At 46.2% G+C, this 24,681-nt stretch overlaps 1 protein-coding gene across 2 annotated transcripts in view; it reads right to left on the bottom strand.

Annotated features, from left to right (window-relative positions):
• The window catches only part of LOC311122789 (interleukin-11 receptor subunit alpha-like), a gene marked incomplete at its 5' end in the record, with an annotated part of 39,875 nt that overhangs the window by 8,867 nt on the left and 6,327 nt on the right, over positions 1-24,681 (bottom strand). For both annotated transcript variants that reach the window (XM_084197106.1, XM_084197107.1), the window contains 6 exons: positions 5,211-5,300; positions 13,546-13,690; positions 14,194-14,360; positions 18,644-18,810; positions 18,902-19,016; positions 19,426-19,595. In XM_084197106.1, coding sequence (XP_084053232.1) covers positions 5,211-5,300; positions 13,546-13,690; positions 14,194-14,360; positions 18,644-18,810; positions 18,902-19,016; positions 19,426-19,595 — 854 coding nt within the window. The remainder of the gene's footprint in view (positions 1-5,210; positions 5,301-13,545; positions 13,691-14,193; positions 14,361-18,643; positions 18,811-18,901; positions 19,017-19,425; positions 19,596-24,681) is intronic.

The following is a 24,681-nucleotide window of genomic DNA, read 5'->3' as shown; positions in this document are numbered from 1 at the left end:
CCCTTCATAATGTCATTAAAACCCACATGGACTACGATAGAATCGATTTCCATGTCCTGATGTAGTACATTTGGGAGCAGCTTAGTAATGTCATTTACTCAAGCTCCTGGATAGGAAATTGTTTTTGCACCAGGAACGGTCACATTTCTTACCATGGAGCTGCCAAAATCACGGCTGGCGAGAAGGAAGAGGAAATCTGCCCACTACTTCGTTAGCTTGATGGCTAGCAGCTTAGCGTCTCTGTCAAGCAGGCTTCAACCTGTCTGTTAAGCGGGATTCCGGGACAAGAAATAGCGGTCCCAGCTGTTAAAAGCTAACTGCGTTGCAGAATCCACGCAAAAACAAGTTCGGTATTTATATTTAACGAATATGGGTTATGTTTAAGTCAAAAATAACAAACTGAGTGTTTCCAGCATACAGTGTTCAGCTGCACAGTCTGATGACGTCAGAGTGATTAGGAGAGTCACTTCCCTTTGTAAGTTGAACCCTGTATTTCCATAGCTGTATATTGTTCTGTACAATGTTCGTGTGATGCAATAACATAAAAAAACTATTTCCACAAGATAGAGGACATCTGGCAACAGCAGATAAAAAAATCTGGCAGGACAGCAGAGAGCTCAAAGAGATTGATACTAAACATTTAATTAAAGCTCCAGTCATCCTCTCTCTCTCCTCTCTCTCTCTCTCTCTCATTCTTCCCTACTCTGCCAACTCAGCACTCTCTGTCATGGAAAACAGAAAGATAATCCAGCAGTCAGAAAGAGATTTCACTTTTCAAAGAGCAACATTGTACTTCAAGCTGCCTCATGCAACAGAAACAGGTGATAGACTCCTGCTCTATGGAACGTTCTGGCTAAGACAAGGCTAACTGCTACAGAAACAGGAGACAGACTCCTGCTCTATGGAACGTTCTGGCTAAGACAAGGCTAACTGCTACAGAAACAGGAGACAGACTCCTGCCCTATGGAACGTTCTGGCTAAGACAAGGCTAACTGCTACAGAAACAGGAGACAGACTCCTGCTCTATGGAACGTTCTGGCTAAGACAAGGCTAACTGCTACAGAAACAGGAGACAGACTCCTGCTCTATGGAACGTTCTGGCTAAGACAAGGCTAACTGCTACAGAAACAGGAGACAGACTCCTGCTCTATGGAACGTTCTGGCTAAGACAAGGCTAACTGCTACAGAAACAGGAGACAGACTCCTGCCCTATGGAACGTTCTGGCTAAGACAAGGCTAACTGCTACAGAAACAGGAGACAGACTCCTGCTCTATGGAACGTTCTGGCTAAGACAAGGCTAACTGCTACAGAAACAGGAGACAGACTCCTGCTCTATGGGACGTTCTGGCTAAGACAAGGCTAACTGCTACAGAAACAGGAGACAGACTCCTGCCCTATGGAACGTTCTGGCTAAGACAAGGCTAACTGCTACAGAAACAGGAGACAGACTCCTGCCCTATGGAACGTTCTGGCTAAGACAAGGCTAACTGCTACAGAAACAGGAGACAGACTCCTGCCCTATGGAACGAGGCTAAGACAAGGCTAACTGCTACAGAAACAGGAGACAGACTCCTGCTCTATGGAACGTTCTGGCTAAGACAAGGCTAACTGCTACAGAAACAGGAGACAGACTCCTGCTCAATGGAACGTTCTGGCTAAGACAAGGCTAACTGCTACAGAAACAGGAGATAGACTCCTGCCCTATGGAACGTTCTGGCTAAGACAAGGCTAACTGCTACAGAAACAGGAGACAGACTCCTGCTCTATGGAACGTTCTGGCTAAGACAAGGCTAACTGCTACAGAAACAGGAGACAGACTCCTGCCCTATGGAACGTTCTGGCTAAGACAAGGCTAACTGCTACAGAAACAGGAGACAGACTCCTGCTCTATGGAACGTTCTGGCTAAGACAAGGCTAACTGCTACAGAAACAGGAGACAGACTCCTGCTCTATGGAACGTTCTGGCTAAGACAAGGCTAACTGCTACAGAAACAGGAGACAGCCTCCTGCCCTATGGGACGTTCTGGCTAAGACAAGGCTAACTGCTACAGAAACAGGAGACAGACTCCTGCCCTATGGAAAGTTCTGGCTAAGACAAGGCTAACTGCTACAGAAACAGGAGACAGACTCCTGCCCTATGGAACGTTCTGGCTAAGACAAGGCTAACTGCTACAGAAACAGGAGACAGACTCCTGCTCTATGGAACGTTCTGGCTAAGACAAGGCTAACTGCTACAGAAACAGGAGACAGACTCCTGCCCTATGGAACGTTCTGGCTAAGACAAGGCTAACTGCTACAGAAACAGGTGACAGACTCCTGCTCTATGGAACGTTCTGGCTAAGACAAGGCTAACTGCTACAGAAACAGGAGACAGACTCCTGCTCTATGGAACGTTCTGGCTAAGACAAGGCTAACTGCTACAGAAACAGGAGACAGACTCCTGCCCTATGGAACGTTCTGGCTAAGACAAGGCTAACTGCTACAGAAACAGGAGACAGACTCCTGCTCTATGGAACGTTCTGGCTAAGACAAGGCTAACTGCTACAGAAACAGGAGACAGACTCCTGCCCTATGGAACGTTCTGGCTAAGACAAGGCTAACTGCTACAGAAACAGGAGACAGACTCCTGCTCTATGGAACGTTCTGGCTAAGACAAGGCTAACTGCTACAGAAACAGGAGATAGACTCCTGCCCTATGGAACGTTCTGGCTAAGACAAGGCTAACTGCTACAGAAACAGGAGACAGACTCCTGCCCTATGGAACGTTCTGGCTAAGACAAGGCTAACTGCTACAGAAACAGGAGACAGACTCCTGCCCTATGGAACGTTCTGACTAAGACAAGGCTAACTGCTACAGAAACAGGAGACAGACTCCTGCCCTATGGAACGTTCTGGCTAAGACAAGGCTAACTGCTACAGAAACAGGAGACAGACTCCTGCCCTATGGAACGTTCTGGCTAAGACAAGGCTAACTGCTACAGAAACAGGAGACAGACTCCTGCTCTATGGAACGTTCTGGCTAAGACAAGGCTAACTGCTACAGAAACAGGAGACAGACTCCTGCCCTATGGAACGTTCTGGCTAAGACAAGGCTAACTGCTACAGAAACAGGAGACAGACTCCTGCTCTATGGAACGTTCTGGCTAAGACAAGGCTAACTGCTACAGAAACAGGAGACAGACTCCTGCCCCATGGAACGTTCTGGCTAAGACAAGGCTAACTGCTACAGAAACAGGAGACAGACTCCTGCTCTATGGAACGTTCTGGCTAAGACAAGGCTAACTGCTACAGAAACAGGAGACAGACTCCTGCCCTATGGAACGTTCTGGCTAAGACAAGGCTAACTGCTACAGAAACAGGAGACAGACTCCTGCTCTATGGGACGTTCTGGCTAAGACAAGGCTAACTGCTACAGAAACAGGAGACAGACTCCTGCCCTATGGAACGTTCTGGCTAAGACAAGGCTAACTGCTACAGAAACAGGAGACAGACTCCTGCCCTATGGAACGTTCTGGCTAAGACAAGGCTAACTGCTACAGAAACAGGAGACAGACTCCTGCTCTATGGAACGTTCTGGCTAAGACAAGGCTAACTGCTACAGAAACAGGAGACAGACTCCTGCCCTATGGAACGTTCTGGCTAAGACAAGGCTAACTGCTACAGAAACAGGAGACAGACTCCTGCTCTATGGAACGTTCTGGCTAAGACAAGGCTAACTGCTACAGAAACAGGAGATAGACTCCTGCCCTATGGAACGTTCTGGCTAAGACAAGGCTAACTGCTACAGAAACAGGAGACAGACTCCTGCTCTATGGAACGTTCTGGCTAAGACAAGGCTAACTGCTACAGAAACAGGAGACAGACTCCTGCTCTATGGAACGTTCTGGCTAAGACAAGGCTAACTGCTACAGAAACAGGAGATAGACTCCTGCTCTATGGAACGTTCTGGCTAAGACAAGGCTAACTGCTACAGAAACAGGAGACAGACTCCTGCTCTATGGAACGTTCTGGCTAAGACAAGGCTAACTGCTACAGAAACAGGAGATAGACTCCTGCTCTATGGAACGTTCTGGCTAAGACAAGGCTAACTGCTACAGAAACAGGAGACAGACTCCTGCTCTATGGAACGTTCTGGCTAAGACAAGGCTAACTGCTACAGAAACAGGAGACAGACTCCTGCTCTATGGAACGTTCTGGCTAAGACAAGGCTAACTGCTACAGAAACAGGAGACAGACTCCTGCTCTATGGAAAGTTCTGGCTAAGACAAGGCTAACTGCTACAGAAACAGGAGACAGACTCCTGCCCTATGGAACGTTCTGGCTAAGACAAGGCTAACTGCTACAGAAACAGGAGACAGACTCCTGCCCTATGGAACGTTCTGGCTAAGACAAGGCTAACTGCTACAGAAACAGGAGACAGACTCCTGCCCTATGGAACGTTCTGGCTAAGACAAGGCTAACTGCTACAGAAACAGGAGACAGACTCCTGCCCTATGGAACGTTCTGGCTAAGACAAGGCTAACTGCTACAGAAACAGGAGATAGACTCCTGCTCTATGGAACGTTCTGGCTAAGACAAGGCTAACTGCTACAGAAACAGGAGACAGACTCCTGCTCTATGGAACGTTCTGGCTAAGACAAGGCTAACTGCTACAGAAACAGGAGACAGACTCCTGCTCTATGGAACGTTCTGGCTAAGACAAGGCTAACTGCTACAGAAACAGGAGACAGACTCCTGCTCTATGGAACGTTCTGGCTAAGACAAGGCTAACTGCTACAGAAACAGGAGACAGACTCCTACCCTATGGAACGTTCTGGCTAAGACAAGGCTAACTGCTACAGAAACAGGAGACAGACTCCTGCTCTATGGAACGTTCTGGCTAAGACAAGGCTAACTGCTACAGAAACAGGAGACAGACTCCTGCTCTATGGAACGTTCTGGCTAAGACAAGGCTAACTGCTACAGAAACAGGAGACAGACTCCTGCTCTATGGAACGTTCTGGCTAAGACAAGGCTAACTGCTACAGAAACAGGAGACAGACTCCTGCTCTATGGAACGTTCTGGCTAAGACAAGGCTAACTGCTACAGAAACAGGAGACAGACTCCTGCTCTATGGAACGTTCTGGCTAAGACAAGGCTAACTGCTACAGAAACAGGAGACAGACTCCTGCTCTATGGAACGTTCTGGCTAAGACAAGGCTAACTTACTCTCTGACTTGGTGTCAGCTGTAGAGGGGTCTGTGTCTGAGTCATTGTAGTCGACAGGAAACGTTTCTTCAGTAGGCTCGGCAGCGCCACCTGTAGGGATTCACAAAGACACACAAGACCTGTTAACCACACCTCCGACCAAGTAACTGTAGTGAGAAAGTAAAGTCTATTCAAACACTGTGCTAATAAAGGTCCAGTTGTAGACAGTTCACAATGTACCCTCCATGCAGCCCCAGCAAACCAACACTGCTTCTGTGGTAGTTCCCAGAACATTTGTTAGGTTGCGGCAAATGTTCTCATAACACAAAAACTGTCCAGTCGTGCTGATGATTATACAATGTTTGCATAAAACATTCACCTGATGTTGCAACAACGTTCCCAGAAACACATTTAGTCTGTTCTTTAAAGGTTCTCAGAATGTTTCATTAGGTTGTGGGAACAGTCTGGTGGGAACATTGTGGGGACTTCACAAAAGATGAATTGTCCAGTTGTATGGATGATTATACCATGTTTATTTTAGGGTGCAAAAAACATTCACCTGATGTTACAAGAACGTTCCCAGAACACATGTTTTATGTTCTTTAAATATTCCTAAAACATTTATTTAGGTTGCGGGAACATTATGGGGATATGAGATAGGTTCCCAAAACACTAAAACGGTCTAGTTGTGCTGCGTTCAGATAATGTTTGTTTCAGGATGCATAAAATATTCCTTTGATGTTGCAAGAATGTTGAGAGAATAGTTCTTTAAAGGTTCCCAGAACATTTTTTACATTTTAGACATTTAGCAGACGCTCTTATCCAGAGCGACTTACAGTTAGTGAGTGCATACATTATTTTTTATTTTATTTTTCATACTGGCCCCCCGTGGGAATCGATCCCACAACCCTGGCATTGAAAACGCCATGCTCTACCAACTGAGCTATATCCCTGCCGGCCATTCCCTCCCCTACCCTGGACGACGCTGGGCCAATTGTGCGCCGCCCCATTGGTCTCCTGGTCGCGGCCGGCTACGACAGAGCCTGGATTCGAACCAGGATTGAACCAGGATCTCTAGTGGCACAGCTAGCACTGCGATGCAGTGCCTTACACCACTGCCTCTGCGGAAGCACAGTTCCCGCTCTGCCCAGTCAAAACTGTTCGCTGCTCTGGCACCCCAATGGTGGAACAAGCTCCCTCACGATGCCAGGACAGAGTCACTCACCACCTTCCGGAGACACTTGAAACCCCACCTCTTTAAGGAATACCTGGGATATGATAAAGTAATCCTTCTACCCCCCCTTACCCCACCCCCCCAACAACAAAAAATAAACATATTGTAAAGTGGTTATCCCACTGGCTATAAGGTGAATGCACCAATTTGTAAGTCGCTCTGGATAAGAGAGCGACTTAAGAGCGTCGGCTAAATTACGTAAATGTAAATGTGTGGGTACATTACAAGAGATAGGTTCCCAAAACACAAAATATGCTTAGTTGTGATGACATTCATACAATGTTTAAGGCCTAGATTCAATCAGATCAAGTGTTAAGTGGCGCCAGCCGACACCCGTATAGCTGATGTATTGGCGATGTCGGAGGTGGAACTGCATTGGAGCTGCTCTTGATCATTGTCACGAAGCCACACCCACACCACTCGTATTAGACGAGAAAGTGTAGGCTATATAGAAATAACTACGCTCAAATTGAAAATCATTAAACTCAATAATGAGGATTTCTATCAGCCTAATCGAGGTGTGGATTACATCTCACATTCCAGTGTAAAAAGGCTAGTTTTTAACTCTGCATTGTTGGGAAAGGGCTCGTAAGTCAGACTTTCATGGTAAAATCTACACCTGTTGTATTCGGCACATGTGACAAATAACATTTGATTTGATTTTACACTTAATTAAGTTATGGGAGTTGTCTGGGATGTTGCAAGAATATTATTGTGATATTCACATATTGTACTTAAGAGGTGGCACAGAACATTCGAACAATGTTGCACAATGTTCCTCATTTTCCAAATAAGTCAGTTTTTATGACGTTCAAAGCATATTTGTTTAAGGTTTAACATAATATTCCATTGATGTTCACACAATATACATTTGACCTTGTCTTGGAGGTCCTCAGAACATTTCAAGAGAACATTAATAAACTTTATATTTAAGTTTTATCTAATATTACTACAACATTTCTAAGCATGCACAGTTCTAGTTCCTTAAAGTACAAGAAACAAGATTGGAACTAGAGGTCATCACGGATACACCTGTAGCCGAGTACCCGAGACCCGATCCAGGACCCGAGCGGAATTCTAAATAATGTCACGGGTCCGGGTCAGATCTGATATGATTGTCACGGGTCTTGGGTATGTGTCATTTTAACTGGCTTGTCCAGAAGGACCGATACAGATCTGTGCAGTATATATATATATATAGAGAGAGAGAGATTGTATAATTTATTCTGCTACTCTTTGCTTTTCACCAGAGTCGAGCGTGGAGATTGTTGTTGGCCAATCAGAAGTCATCAAAGCAGACAAGCAGACAAGCAGACAAGCAGACAAGTGTGTAGGGTAAGCGTTACCTAATATTTGGACACTTTCTGTGTTTGATATTGCTACTATGCAAGTATGCAAGTATTGTCACTGTACCGTTTACACCTTCTGTATTCTGTGCATGTGACAAATAAACTTAGATTTTATTTGATATAGCTTGTGTTTACCACATGGTCTCACATGTGAATCCTTAAAGAGATGGGTGGGGCTAAGGCTTAAGAGGGTGGGAACGATGCTGAATAGGTGTAGACAAAGAAGAGCTCTCCAGTAGGTGTACCAAAACATTCATGGGCCATTTTCTCAAATTGTGGGGTTACAAGTTTATCAACTTTCAAAGCAGAATTAATTTCCCACTGTTCCTCAACTGCAGTGTATGATTTATGAATTTTCTAGCTCTGAGTCTCTAATTTTCTTCAATGTAAAAAACACATTTTCCAAATGTTGCTACATAAGTCCGAATCGAGGCAGTTGGTCAAATGTTTTACACTTCGTATGCAGCCAGATCTTTAACTCTATGCGCCACCAGGGGATAGCTGTGGTATTGAGGGGGGCTTTCAGTCTATATAAAATGTTATCTAGCCTGCCTCGTTTTATCAAAAGATAGGTACAGGGTACCTACATAAGGAGCAATAACGTTATATAACGTCATAAGCTAAGTTATACCAGAGAGGTCATTATATTCCAGTATCTCTGGTTATACTCACCACTACCGGTCGTTGCACACCAAGCTAGCAATACTGGTGAATACTTGGGAACAACAACTATTCCGACCGAATACTACGGTCCTTCGGCAGGGTATGCAAACCATAGAACTTTGGCTGCGGAGGCATGGTCAATCCGTATACGGCCCGTGATCCTTTGAACGCGTTTGGGGGCGACGAAACAACAAGCCCCATTCAATGAAGGGAAGCGAAGTGGGCAGAGGGGCGATTTGCACGTGGAGCTTGACGAAAGGGGACGTGATTTGTTGACATATTTGTAATCCAAACCCAACCTTAATTTACTTGTTGTGACACACTGAGGTTCCAAACTCCGTTTTAGATGAGACTGACTTGATGACCAACATTATCCTGTTTACACTTTTGTAGTCAATTTTCACACTAGAATAAATGTTTCTGACTCATATCGATGCCACAGGCTGTCTTCAAAGGGATTTGTTCCTTTTTAGGGACAGTCTCTGTTTAACCTCTACGGGATCGGTGACCCTTATACGGGACGGTTGTTGCTCAATATGCGATATGTGACTAGAATGGTGTTGTAAACAACAGCCGACTTTCCGGAGCATAGACATGTCTTATACGGGCAGAAAGCTTAAATTATTGTTAATCTAACTGCAGTGTCCAATTTACAGTAGCTATTACAGCTAAAAAATACCATGCTATTGTTTGAGGATAGTGCACAACAACAAAACACTTTTATCACGGCAACTGGTTTGGTACATTCACCTCTGAAGGTAAATAATGTACTTACTTTCAGTAATCTTGCTCTGATTTGTCATCAATTTTTATATTCAAATGTAGGAACTGGGTTCTACAGTTTGACCTCTGACTCCATACCCACCCCGCCCGGCCATCTAGATGTGTGAAGGTTAGTGTCTTTTCTATAGGGAAGCTAATGATCCATCATTTATGACATTCCTGGGAGTGTGCAAACTTACATTTTGTATTACCATAGCATTTTTGTATGTTCTCTATAGTTATGTATTTGAAAACCAATTCGGCACATTTGGTAAAAACTCCTGGCAGACTTGAAACAAAATATTGTGTAGTGATGTAATTCTTCACTGGATCAGTCTGAAACTTTGCGCACACACACTGCTGCCATCTGGTGGACAACATCTAAATTACATCTAGAATCCTACATCACTGTCTGGCCTTTCTCTTGCATTTCAAAGATGATGTTTGTATTATCTTTTACTAGATCTAATGTGTTATAGTCTCCTACATTAATTTCACATGTCAACAAACTTCAAAGTGTTTCCTTTCAAAGGATATAAAAAATATGCATATCTTTGCTTCAAGTCCAGAGCTACAGGCAGTTAGATTTGGGTATGTCATTTTAGGTAAATTTTTTACAAAAAGGGTCCAATCCTTAAGAGGTTTTTAAGGTAATAATTATTTGAAGTAAAAGTTGTTGCTTTGTTTGCTGAAACTGTTGCTGGGGAGTGACGTAGTTAACTTTAGCTAGCTAACGTTAGCTTGCTAGCTAACGTTACCTTGGTTAAATGTTTCCTTGTGTGCCTTTTTCTGCAATCATTCTATACATCGTTCTGTTTGTGTCTATCAACGTTGAACATAGGTACTAACTAGCCACCTAGCTAGCTAATGTTCGCTAGCTACATTAGCTAGATATCTAGCTAGGTTAGGCAACGTTTGAACATTGATAGCTAGCTAGCTCCCGGAGCGAAGAGGCTATCCTGTTAGCTGACCTTAGCTGTCTTTCCACCTGCAGTCAGTCTGTTGCTAGGAGGGTGTGTGGATGGACTTTACACCTGCAGTCAGACTGTTACTAGCAGGGTGTGGGTGTGGATGGTCTTTGCACCTGTAGTCAGTCTGTCTGTTTCATATTCTTGTTTGTGCTAAGGAGATCCAGTAGGTTAATGTGAACACTACTGACGACTGTATTACAATCATGATGGTAAGGTTGACTTGAGTTAAATATTGTTATATTTTTTATGTTTTGGTATAGTAATAATTTCTGTAATTGGTCTTCCTTGCATTTCAATAGATAAGTTGTTTATGAATTACACAATTGCCAGAAAGTCAGGATAAATCAGGGTATGATTCTGTAACATCAGTCAACAGTCAGCTTAGTGCAGAACAACATTGTATGGACACATACAGTTGAAGTCGGAAGTTTACATTCACCTTAGCCACATACATTTAAACTCAGTTTTTCACAATTCCTGACATTTAATCCTAGTAAAAATTCCCGGTCTTAGATCAGTTAGGATCACCACTTTATTTTAAGAATGTGAAATGTCAGAATAATAGTAGAGAGAATGATTTATTTCAGCTTTTATTTCTTTCATCACATTCCCAGTGGGTCAGAAGTTTACATACACTCAATTAGTATTTGGTAGAATAGCCTTTAAATTCCACAATGTTTCTTTAGACCTGCCAAAACAAAATAACACTGAACAAAAATATAAACACAACATGTAAAGTGTTGGTCCCATGTTTCATGAGCTGAAATAAAAGATCCCAGAAACGTCCCATACGCACAAAAAGCTTATTTCTCTCAAATGTTGTGCACAAATATATTTACATCCCTGTTAGTGAGCATTTCTCCTTTACCAAGATAATCCATCCACCTGACAGGTGTGGCATATCAAGAAGCTGATTAAACAGCATGATCAGTACACAGGTGCACCTTGTGCTGGGGACAATAAAAGGTCACTCTAAAATGTGCAGTTTTGTCACACAACACAATGCCACAGATGTCTCAATTTTGAGGGACTGTGCAATTGGCATGCTGACTGCAGGAATATCCACCAGAACTGTTGCCAGAGAATGTCATGTTAATTTCTCTATCATAAGCCACCTTATGATACCGTCACGAGATCCTGAGGCCCATTGTTCGTGCCATTCATCCACCGCCATCACCTCATATTTGAGCATGATTATGCACGGCCCCATATCGCAAGGATCTGTACACAATTCCTGGAAGCTGAAAATGTCCCAGTTTTTCAATGGCCTGCATACTGACCAGACATGTCACCCATTGAGCCTGTTTGGGATGCTCTGGATCGACGTGTACGACAGCGTGTTCCAGTTCCCGCCAATATCCAGCAACTTCGCACAGCCATTGAAGAGGAGTGGGACAACTTTTCACAGGCCACAATCAACAGCCTGATCAACTCTATGTGAAGGAGATGTGTCGCGTTGCATGAGGAAAATGGTGGTCACACCAGATCAAACCACATTTGATTGGTCGCATACACGTTTAGCAGATATTATTGCGGGTGTTTTTTATCCACACCCCTACCTCTTGTATTCCCAGACGTGAAATCCATAGATTAGGGCCTAATCAATTTATTTCAATTGACTGATTTCCTTATATGAACTGTAACTCAGTAAAATCTTTTAAATTGTTGCATTGTCACGAATTCAGCCGAGGCTGCCCCTCCTCCTTGCTCGGGCAGGTTTCGGCGTTCGTCGTCACCGGCTTACTAGCCACTACCGCTCCATATATCATCACTCCATTTGTCTTGTCTTGTCAATCACACACACCTGGTAGTCATTCCCTCATTAGTCTGTGTATAAGTGTTCCCTCTGCCCCCTTGTCCTTTGTGAGTGATTGTTCATTGTGAGAGTGTGTAACTCGGTTGAGCTACTATTTCCGTGTATGTAGCCAAGGTGGATTTTCCCCTTGTGCTAGTTTCGTTTTGACGCTTGCTGTGCTTTATTCATGTACACTGAATAAACTCTGGATTTCTGTGTTTTACCTCCTGCGCCTGACTCCGTCATTCACACCTCGTCACATGCATGTTGTGTTTGTATTTTTGTTCAGTGTATGATGGACTTCTTCTTGAACTAGTGATTTTAGTTTTTACTTATAGCCTTGAGTAACATAAACTAATGAAAATGTTATTATGTTCTTTGAAATAATATTTTTTTTAGTATTCTAATGCTACGTAAGACCTTCATAAACAACCAAATGATTGTTCTTCCGATATAATACAGTATATGAAATGTATTTATTAGACTGTTAGAATGTTGATGCGTCATCGGCTGGAAGTGTCCAATGGGCTTTAGGCCTACGTTTTTCACTAGGCCTTTGTAGAATTACACCAAACATATCCTCTATCTAAACAAATAACTATTGTTGTTATATTTTTTAATGGATATATTTCCACTAATATTTCTTCATGCAATTAATCCTTTATAATTGTTTATGCACTATTTATCATGCGTTGGTGCTTATGTTTGCACACCTTGCGGGTTGATATGCACCTGATGCGTTTGCTAAAGGATAAGCCCTGCAACGTCCTCAACGTTCTCTAGCGGGTACTTATAGACTGAAAGGCCAGACGGTTCTAGTGTTAAAGAACTTAGACCAGGTGTTCTGTCAACATTCTTACAACATCAAAGGAATGTCAGCACATCTGGACAGTTGTAGTGTTGTGGGAACCTCTTGTCATGTTCCCACATCCAAAATAAATGTTTTAGGAACTTTTAAAAATCATTTAAAAAATTGTTCTAAGAACGTTCTTGTAACATCAGGTAAATGTTTTTTGCACCCTAAAATAAACATTTTATAATCATCCGCACAACTGGACAGTTCCCATCTTTTGTGATGTCCCCACAATGTTCCCACCAGACTGTTCCCACAACCTAATGAAACATTCTGGGAACCTTTAAATAACAGACTAAATGTGTTTCTGGGAACGTTGTTGCAACATCAGGTGAATGTTTTATACAAACATTGTATAATCATCAGCATGACCGGACAGTTTTTGTGTTATGAGAACATTTGCCACAACCTAACAAATGTTCTGGAAACTTTCATAGAACCAATTTTGGTTTGCTGGGAACATTTTGGTGAATATTAGGAGAACATTCCAAGGATATTTCATTTAAAACATTAAAAAAACAAAAATAATCAACATTTGCTATCAAAAACATTATTTGAATGTTTTTTGGGATGTTTCCATTGTAACGTTAGATAAAACCCTAACTAGCACTTAATGGGGGTCTTAGCTAATGTTCTGGGAATGTTCCTGGTTAGCTGGGAAGGCCCTGGTCAAAAGTAGTGCACTGAATAGGCAATAGGGGGCCATTTGGGACACAGTAGTGTTCTCACCGCTCCATGGACAGCCCTGCAGCAGGGGGCTCCAGTCGCTCCACTGGCTGTCTGGGTTGATCTCGTCCTGGGCTCTCACCTGCAGCTGGTGGGCGTGGCCTGCTAGGGCGTCGGTTATCAACAGGGGGCTGGCCTTAGACTCCACCTGGAGGGGGAAGAGAAGGAGAGGAGAGAAAAGAGAGAGAGATCGATATAGAGGGAGGGAAAGGGGGAGGGGGGAGATAAAGATATTAAGGAAAGGAATAGGGGGAGGGGAGAGATATAGGGGGAGGGAGGGGAGAAATATAGGGGGAGGGAGGGGAGGGATATAGGGGGAGGGAGGGGAGAGATATAGGGGGAGGGAGGGGAGAGATATAGGGGGAGGGAGGGGAGAGAGGGGAGAAATATAGGGGGAGGGAGGGGAGAGATATAGGGGGAGGGAGGGGAGAGATATAGGGGGAGGGGGGAGAGATATAGGGGGAGGGAGGGGAGAGATATAGGGGGAGGGAGGGGAGATATATAGGGAGAGGGGAGAGATATAGGGGGAGGGAGGGGAGAGATATAGGGGGATAGTATAGGAACTGACTAATATAATATAATTAGTGGGTAGGATAGTATAGGAACTGACTAATATAATATAATCTCCAGTATGATAATAGAGGAACTGACGGTTGACCAGACGCTGGATCCTACAGGACGGTATCGGAGCTGGAAGACGAGGGGGAAGGGCACAGCGTCGTGGAGCCAGGAGGCAGGGTACCTCCAGTACACCCGGAGAACCATGGGGTATCCTACCACCCCCACTGCTGTTACTGCCTCTGGGGGATCTGGCTGCACTGTAGACACACAGAGAGGGGGTGAGGAACCATGCAACCAACACTGGTACACACACACTGGTACACACACACTGGTACACACACACTGGTACACACACACTGGTACACACACACTGGTACACACACACTGGTACACACAGACAGAGAGAGAGGGGAGTTAGGAATCAACAACTAACAATGTGAAGATTGAAAAGGACAGACAGGTACAGACAGGTACAGACAGGTACAGACATGTACAGACAGGTACAGACGGGTACAGACAGGTACAGACAGGTAGAGACAGGTACATACAGGTACAGACAGGTACAGACAGGTACATACAGCGAGACAGACATGTAATAATAATAATAATAATATGCCATTTAGCAGACGCTTTTATCCAAAGCGACTATGTACAGACAGGTACAGACAGGTACAGACAGCGAGACAGACAGGTACAGACGGGTACAGACAGGTACAGACAGGTACAGACAGGTACAGACAGCGAGACAGACAGGTACAGGCAGGTACATACAGGTACAGTGGGGAAAAAAAGTATTTAGTCAGCCACCAATTGTGCAAGTTCTCCCACTTAAAAAGATGAGAGAGGCCTGTAATTTTCATCATAGGTACACGTCAACTATGACAGACAAAATGAGAAAAGAAAATCCAGAAAATCACATTGTAGGATTTTTAATGAATTTATTTGCAAATTATGGTGGAAAATAAGTATTTGGTCAATAACAAAAGTTTCTCAATACTTTGTTATATACCCTTTGTTGGCAATGACACAGGTCAAACATTTTCTGTAAGTCTTCACAAGGTTTTCACACACTGTTGCTGGTATTTTGGCCCATTCCTCCATGCAGATCTCCTCTAGAGCAGTGATGTTTTGGGGCTGTCGCTGGGAAACACAGACTTTCAACTCCCTCCGAAGATTTTCTATGGGGTTGAGATCTGGAGACTGGCTAGGCCACTCCAGGACCTTGAAATGCTTCTTACGAAGCCACTCCTTCGTTGCCCGGGCGGTGTGTTTGGGATCATTGTCATGCTGAAAGACCCAGCCATGTTTCATCTTCAATGCCCTTGCTGATGGAAGGAGGTTTTCACTCAAAATCTCACGATACATGGCCCCATTCATTCTTTCCTTTACACGGATCAGTCGTCCTGGTCCCTTTGCAGAAAAACAGCCCCAAAGCATGATGTTTCCACCCCCATGCTTCACAGTAGGTACGGTGTTCTTTGGATGCAACTCAGCATTCTTTGTCCTCCAAACACGACGAGTTGAGTTTTTACCAAAAAGTTATATTTTGGTTTCATCTGACCATATGACATTCTCCCAATCCTCTTCTGGATCATCCAAATGCACTCTAGCAAACTTCAGACGGGCCTGGACATGTACTGGCTTAAGCAGGGGGACACGTCTTGCACTGCAGGGTTTGAGTCCCTGGCGGCGTAGTGTGTTACTGATGGTAGGCTTTGTTACTTTGGTCCCAGCTCTCTGCAGGTCATTCACTAGGTCCCCCCGTGTGGTTCTGGGATTTTTGCTCACCGTTCTTGTGATCATTTTGACCCCACGGGGTGAGATCTTGCGTAGAGCCCCAGATCGAGGGAGATTATCAGTGGTCTTGTATATCTTCCATTTCCTAATAATTGCTCCCACAGTTGATTTCTTCAAACCAAGCTGCTTACCTATTGCAGATTCAGTCTTCCCAGCCTGGTGCAGGTCTACAATTTTGTTGCTGGTGTCCTTTGACAGCTCTTTGGTCTTGGCCATAGTGGAGTTTGGAGTGTGACTGTTTGAGGTTGTGGACAGGTGTCTTTTATACTGATAACAAGTTCAAACAGGTGCCATTAATACAGGTAACGAGTGGAGGACAGAGGAGCCTCTTAAAGAAGAAGTTACAGGTCTGTGAGAGCCAGAAATCTTGCTTGTTTGTAGGTGACCAAATACTTATTTTCCACCATAATTTGCAAATAAATTCATAAAAAATCCTACAATGTGATTTTCTGGATTTTTTTTCCTCAATTTGTCTGTCATAGTTGACGTGTACCTATGATGAAAATTACAGGCCTCTCTCATCTTTTTAAGTGGGAGAACTTGCACAATTGGTGGCTGACTAAATACTTTTTGTACCACTGTACATACAGCGAGACAGACGGGTACAGACGGGTACAGATGGGTACAGACAGGTACAGGCAGGTACAGGCAGTTACAATGGTAAGTTTCAGTGTTAATCAAGGTTCCATTCTAGGACCACTATTGTTTTCACTATATATGCTACCTCTTGGTGACGTCATTCGGAAACACAATGTCAACTTTTGCTGCTATGCGGACGACACACAGCTGTACATTTTGACGAAACATGGTGAAGCCCCAGAATTGCCCACCAGGCGTGTTTCAGACATCAGGAAGTGGATGGCGGAAAATGTGTTACTTTTATACTCGGACAAAACAGAGATCCTAGTTCTAGGTCCCAAGAAACAAAGACATCTGCTGTCGGATCTGACAATGAATCTCGATGGTTGTACAGTCGTCTCAAATGAAACCGTGAGGGACCTCGATGTTACTCTGGACCTTGATCTCTCTTTTGACGAACATATCAAAAATATTTCAAGAGCAGCCTTTTTACATCTTCGTAACATTGCAAAATTATGCAGAAAAGCTAATCCATGCTTTTGTCACTTCAAGATTATACTATGGCAATGCTCTACTCTCCGGCTACACGGATAAAGCACTAACTACACTTCAGTTAGTGCTAAACACGGCTGCTAGAATCTTGACTAGAACCATGTGATCATATTACTCCAGTGCTAGCCTCTCTACACTGGCTTCCTGTTAAGGCCAGGGCTGATTTCAAGGTTTTACTGCTAACCTACAAAGCATTACATGGATTTGCTCCTACCTATCTCTCTGATTTGGTCCTGCCGTACATACCTACACGTACGCTACGGTCACAAGACGCAGGCCCCATTGTTGTCCTTAGAATTTCCAAGCAAACAGCTGGAGGCTTTCTCCTATAGAGCTCCATTTTTATGGAATGGTCTGCCTATCCATGTGAGAGACGCAGACTCGGTCTTGGCCTTTAAGTCTTTACTGTAGACTAATCTCTTCAGTAGGTCCTATGATTGAGTGTAGTTGGCCCAGGGGTGATGTAAAAAGGGCTTTATAAATACATTTGATTGATTTGATTGAGACAGGTACATTCAGTTACAGACACACGGGTACAGACTGACATACAGACAGACAGACAGGTAAAGACAGACAGGTACAGACAGGTAAAGACAGACAGGTACGGACAGGTAAAGACAGATGGGTTTAGACAGGTAAAAACACACGGGTACAGACAGGTAAAGACAGACGGGTACAGACAGGTAAAGACAGACAGGTACAGACAGGTAAAGACACACAGGTACAGACAGGTAAATAAAGACAGGTATAGACAGGTAAAGACAGACAGGTCAAGACAGATGGGTACAGACAGACAGACAAACATACATACAGACAGGTAAAGCCAAGACAGGTAAAGACAGACAGGTACAGACAGACAGGTACAGGCAGACAGGTACAGACAGACAGGTACAGACAGGTACAGACAGACGGGTACAGGCGGGTACAGACAGGTAAAGACAGACGGGTACAGACGGGTACAGACAGGTACAGACAGGTACAGACAGGTACAGACAGGTACAGACAGACGGGTACAGACGGGTACAGACAGGTAAAGACAGATGGGTACAGACAGGTAAAGACAGACAGGTACAGACAGACAGGTAAAGACAGACAGGTAAAGACAGACAGGTAAAGACAGACGGGTACAGACAGACAGGTAAAGACAGACAGGTAAAGACAGACAGGTAAAGACAGACGGGTAAAGACAGACGGGTAAAGACAGACAGGTACAGACAGACAGGTAAAGACAGACGGGTAAAGACAGACAGGTAAAGACAGACGGGTAAAGACAGACAGGTAAAGACAGACAGGTACAGACAGACAGGTAAAGACAGACAGGTACAGACAGGTACAGACAGACGGGTACAGACAGGTACAGACAGGTAAAGACAGACGGGTAAAGACAGACAGGTAAAGACAGACGGGTACAGACAGGTAAAGACAGACGGGTAAAGACAGACAGGTAAAGACAGACAGGTACAGACAGGTAAAGACAGACAGGTAAAGACAGACAGGTAAAGACAGACGGGTAAAGACAGACAGGTACAGACAGACGGGTAAAGACAGGTAAAGACAGACAGGTAAAGACAGACAGGTAAAGACACAGTGTCCAGATGAGGTTGTGACCTACAGAGCTCGTGTAACTTGACCATGAGGATGGTGGTATGTGACCCCAGAGGGTTGGTCTCTGTGATGTTGATGTCATGGTATTGCTGCCACATGGTGGGGTCTGAGATGGTACACTGTCTCTGGGTGGGAGAGGACACCACACACATCCTCACCTGGCTTTTATTACCCCTGGGGGGGGGGAGAGAGGAGAGAGGGAGGTCCTTCACCATCAACACCATTATATCTGTGTACGGTAGGAAAGGAGAGGACGGTGGCTTACCTGTAGGAGGCGTGGTACTGGGCAGGCAGGTGGGTCTTCACAGACTCCACCCATGAACACAATACCAGGCTGTGATTGGACACACGACAGGAAACATTGAGCAGCCCGGGGGGATCTGAGGAAGAAGAGAGGAGAAATGATGATCACAATATCTACACACTGGGACTCAGTCTTTCTGAAGATGATACACCTACAAATACTCAACAACCCAATACATAAAGGTTTACAACGATGGGATTCCTCACAGCTCAATGTGTGTATAAATAATACTACTGGTCCTCTCTCTGTCTTATTCAAGTGGTCAAGTCTCTGGCCTTGCCCCTCTTATCAGGAAGCTGAATGGACTGACGTTGTCATTTCCTGTCCGACGAATGAAGTGCTGGGAGCTGAAGGGAACTGTTGTTATTGTTCCCTGACTGCAGCTCTCCCCGGTATCCTTTCCAAGGAATGATTAATATTACAACTTAGGTCTCAGCCTGAGTCTATGAATCTATCTAGCGTGGTAGAGGGAAGGGGAGACTTACGCCCCAGCCTGAGTCGGGTTGTCTGGATGAGGAATCCCTGGTCATCACTGCAGCTGTAGTTCCCCTCAGCGGTGTGGTCGGCATGCAGGAGGACCAGATGACCATCTGATGTCACTCGGTGCTGCCATGGTAACACGGACCTCCTGTTCAGACGCCACTCCACTGATGTCCTGCAGAGACATTATGATGTCTGTGGACAATGTGGATGGAAATGGCTTGCATTGAGGGATAGCCCTGGTTCCCACGGACACAGTAGTATATGTTTTGTGCCTGTGTGAAGTAGGATGTGAAATCTGAAACCACTTGAAGCTGGGATGTCCCTCTTGCCATTTCATTGGCTCTTACATATACATTTTAGTCATTTAGCAGACGCTCTTATCCAGAGCGACTTACAGTTAGTGAGTGCATACATTATTTTTTTATTTTTCATACTGGCCCCCCGTGGGATTCGAACCCACAACCCTGGCGTTGCAAACGCCATGCTCTACCAACTGAGCTACATCCCTGCCGGCCATTCCCTCCCCTACCCTGGACGACGCTGGGCCAATTGTGCCCCATGGGTCTCCCGGTCGCGGCCGGCTACGACAGAGCCTGGATTCGACCACTGCACCACGCCTTAGACCACTACACCACTTCCTGGCTGAACCCTATGTCACAGCCACATTTAGATTAATGGCCTGCAATCCTTACATCGTAGTGCAGCAGGAGAGAATGGTTTCATCACTGTAGCACATTCAGAGGTTGAATTTATAGCCATTAATCTAAAATAATTCATAGATTTTTAACAACAAACACTTTCTGTTTGTCGTAGATGGACAATATTATTAATATGAGATGAAAGGTGAGTTCCTAACGAGTCCAGGAAGCCGAGCTAGAGCTCAGTGTGACGTTCAGATGTTTTGATCAAAAACATTTAGAAAATATGCAAATTTACTCTAACACTGAACATACAATTATGTATTTTACAGTTATAGGGAAGGTGAAATCTTAGAGTTAGTGGTTTTAAAATGTGATTATACTATATTTAGAACGTTTATAAGTCATTTCAAGCCTTATTCATACAGTTTTGTTGAATAGGAAATCTGTCATTTATTGAATAGGATATATGTCTTTATATTTGTACTGTGTACTTGAGCTTGTGTCCTCAAAAGTGACCACACCTCAGCAATGTATAACTATTTTTATCAGAAAGATGAGATTCTAACCTTTCTTGGAGTGTGCAGCATTTCTAGTTATTGTTCATGGTCATCTCATGATCAATACATGTAGTTGACTTAAGAGGTTTAACTGCTAGGGGCTAAGCATTAGTCACATGGTAGAATGACCTCCAGGAGAAAGGACAATATGTCCTAAAATAGACTGACTGACACCCCAGAGCTAGTTATGCCTAGGGAACATCCCCATCCTAGACCCCCCAAGAGCCCTGTATAGGGAACATCCCCATCCTAGACCCCCCCAGAGCCCTGTATAGGGAACATCCCCATCCCAGACCCCCCCAGAGCTAGTTATGCATAGGGAACATCCCCATCCTAGACCCCCCCAGAGCCCTGTATAGGGAACATCCCCATCCCAGATCCCCTTACAGAGCCCTGTATAGGGAACATCCCCATCCCAGACCCCCCCAGAGCTAGTTATGCATAGGGAACATCCCCATCCTAGACCCCCCCAGAGCCCTGTATAGGGAACATCCCCATCCCAGACCCCCCCAGAGCTAGTTATGCATAGGGAACATCCCCATCCTAGACCCCCCCAGAGCCCTGTATAGGGAACATCCCCATCCCAGACCCCCCCAGAGCTAGTTATGCATAGGGAACATCCCCATCCCAGATCCCCTTACAGAGCCCTGTATAGGGAACATCCCCATCCCAGATCCCCTTACAGAGCCCTGTATAGGGAACATCCCCATCCCAGATCCCCTTACAGAGCCCTGTATAGGGAACATCCCCATCCCAGATCCCCTTACAGAGCCCTGTATAGGGAACATCCCCATCCCAGATCCCCTTACAGAGCCCTGTATAGGGAACATCCCCATCCCAGATCCCCTTACAGAGCCCTGTATAGGGAACATCCCCATCCCAGATCCCCTTACAGAGCCCTGCATAGGGAACATCCCCATCCCAGACCTCCCATCCCAGACCCCCCCAGAGCTAGTTATGCATAGGGAACATCCCCATCCCAGATCCCCTTACAGAGCCCTGTATAGGGAACATCCCCATCCCAGATCCCCTTACAGAGCCCTGCATAGGGAACATCCCCATCCCAGACCTCCCATCCCAGACCCCCCCAGAGCTAGTTATGCATAGGGAACATCCCCATCCCAGATCCCCTTACAGAGCCCTGTATAGGGAACATCCCCATCCCAGATCCCCTTACAGAGCCCTGTATAGGGAACATCCCCATCCCAGATCCCCTTACAGAGCCCTGTATAGGGAACATCCCCATCCCGGATCCCCTTACAGAGCCCTGTATAGGGAACATCCCCATCCCAGATCCCCTTACAGAGCCCTGTATAGGGAACATCCCCATCCCAGATCCCCTTACAGAGCCCTGTATAGGGAACATCCCCATCCCAGATCCCCTTACAGAGCCCTGTATAGGGAACATCCCCATCCCAGATCCCCTTACAGAGCCCTGTATAGGGAACATCCCCATCCCAGACCTCCCATCCCAGACCCCCCCAGAGCTAGTTATGCATAGGGAACATCCCCATCCCAGATCCCCTTACAGAGCCCTGTATAGGGAACATCCCCATCCCAGATCCCCTTACAGAGCCCTGTATAGGGAACATCCCCATCCCAGATCCCCTTACAGAGCCCTGTATAGGGAACATCCCCATCCCAGATCCCCTTACAGAGCCCTGTATAGGGAACATCCCCATCCCAGATCCCCTTACAGAGCCCTGTATAGGGAACATCCCCATCCCAGATCCCCTTACAGAGCCCTGTATAGGGAACATCCCCATCCCAGATCCTCTTACAGAGCCCTGTATAGGGAACATCCCCATCCCAGACCTCCCATCCCAGACCCCCCCAGAGCTAGTTATGCATAGGGAACATCCCCATCCCAGATCCCCTTACAGAGCCCTGTATAGGGAACATCCCCATCCCAGATCCCCTTACAGAGCCCTGTATAGGGAACATCCCCATCCCAGATCCCCTTACAGAGCCCTGTATAGGGAACATCCCCATCCCAGATCCCCTTACAGAGCCCTGTATAGGGAACATCCCCATCCCAGATCCCCTTACAGAGCCCTGTATAGGGAACATCCCCATCCCAGATCCCCTTACAGAGCCCTGTATAGGGAACATCCCCATCCCAGATCCCCTTACAGAGCCCTGTATAGGGAACATCCCCATCCCAGACCTCCCATCCCAGACCCCCCCAGAGCTAGTTATGCATAGGGAACATCCCCATCCCAGATCCCCTTACAGAGCCCTGTATAGGGAACATCCCCATCCCAGATCCCCTTACAGAGCCCTGTATAGGGAACATCCCCATCCCAGATCCCCTTACAGAGCCCTGTATAGGGAACATCCCCATCCCAGATCCCCTTACAGAGCCCTGTATAGGGAACATCCCCATCCCAGATCCCCTTACAGAGCCCTGTATAGGGAACATCCCCATCCCAGACCTCCCATCCCAGACCCCCCCAGAGCTAGTTATGCATAGGGAACATCCCCATCCCAGATCCCCTTACAGAGCCCTGTATAGGGAACATCCCCATCCCAGACCTCCCATCCCAGACCCCCCCAGAGCTAGTTATGCATAGGGAACATCCCCATCCCAGATCCCCTTACAGAGCCCTGTATAGGGAACATCCCCATCCCAGATCCCCTTACAGAGCCCTGTATAGGGAACATCCCCATCCCAGACCTCCCATCCCAGACCCCCCCAGAGCTAGTTATGCATAGGGAACATCCCCATCCCAGATCCCCTTACAGAGCCCTGTATAGGGAACATCCCCATCCCAGACCTCCCATCCCAGACCCCCCCAGAGCTAGTTATGCATAGGGAACATCCCCATCCCAGATCCCCTTACAGAGCCCTGTATAGGGAACATCCCCATCCCAGACCTCCCATCCCAGACCCCCCCAGAGCTAGTTATGCATAGGGAACACCCCCATCCCAGATCCCCTTACAGAGCCCTGTATAGGGAACATCCCCATCCCAGATCCCCTTACAGAGCCCTGTATAGGGAACATCCCCATCCCAGAGCCCTGTATAGGGAACATACCTGTCCAGACCCCCCCAGAGCCCTGTATAGGGAACATACCTGTCCAGACCCCCCCCAGAGCCCTGTATAGGGAACATCCCCATCCCAGAGCCCTGTATAGGGAACATACCTTTTCAGACCCCCCCAGAGCCCTGTATAGGGAACATACCTGTCCAGACCCCCCCCAGAGCCCTGTATAGGGAACATCCCCATCCCAGACCCCCCCAGAGCCCTGTATAGGGAACATACCTGTCCAGACCCCCCCAGAGCCAATGTATAGGGAACATCCCCATCCCAGACCCCTCCCAGAGCCCTGTATAGGGAACATACCTGTCCAGACCCCCCCAGAGCCCTGTATAGGGAACATACCTGTCCAGACCCCCCCAGAGCCCTGTATAGGGAACATACCTGTCCAGACCCCCCCAGAGCCCTGTATAGGGAACATCCCCATCCCAGACCTCCCATCCCAGACCCCCCCAGAGCTAGTTATGCATAGGGAACATCCCCATCCCAGATCCCCTTACAGAGCCCTGTATAGGGAACATCCCCATCCCAGACCTCCCATCCCAGACCCCCCCAGAGCTAGTTATGCATAGGGAACATCCCCATCCCAGATCCCCTTACAGAGCCCTGTATAGGGAACATCCCCATCCCAGACCTCCCATCCCAGACCCCCCCAGAGCTAGTTATGCATAGGGAACACCCCCATCCCAGATCCCCTTACAGAGCCCTGTATAGGGAACATCCCCATCCCAGATCCCCTTACAGAGCCCTGTATAGGGAACATCCCCATCCCAGAGCCCTGTATAGGGAACATACCTGTCCAGACCCCCCCAGAGCCCTGTATAGGGAACATACCTGTCCAGACCCCCCCCAGAGCCCTGTATAGGGAACATCCCCATCCCAGAGCCCTGTATAGGGAACATACCTGTCCAGACCCCCCCAGAGCCCTGTATAGGGAACATACCTGTCCAGACCCCCCCCAGAGCCCTGTATAGGGAACATCCCCATCCCAGACCCCCCCAGAGCCCTGTATAGGGAAC

Source organism: Coregonus lavaretus (genome assembly GCF_964263955.1).
Source record: "Coregonus lavaretus genome assembly, contig: HAP1_SCAFFOLD_4083, whole genome shotgun sequence".
NCBI classification, from domain to species: domain Eukaryota; kingdom Metazoa; phylum Chordata; class Actinopteri; order Salmoniformes; family Salmonidae; genus Coregonus; species Coregonus lavaretus.
Note: the sequence above shows the minus strand (reverse complement) of the source record. Positions and strands in the feature narration are given on the sequence as shown.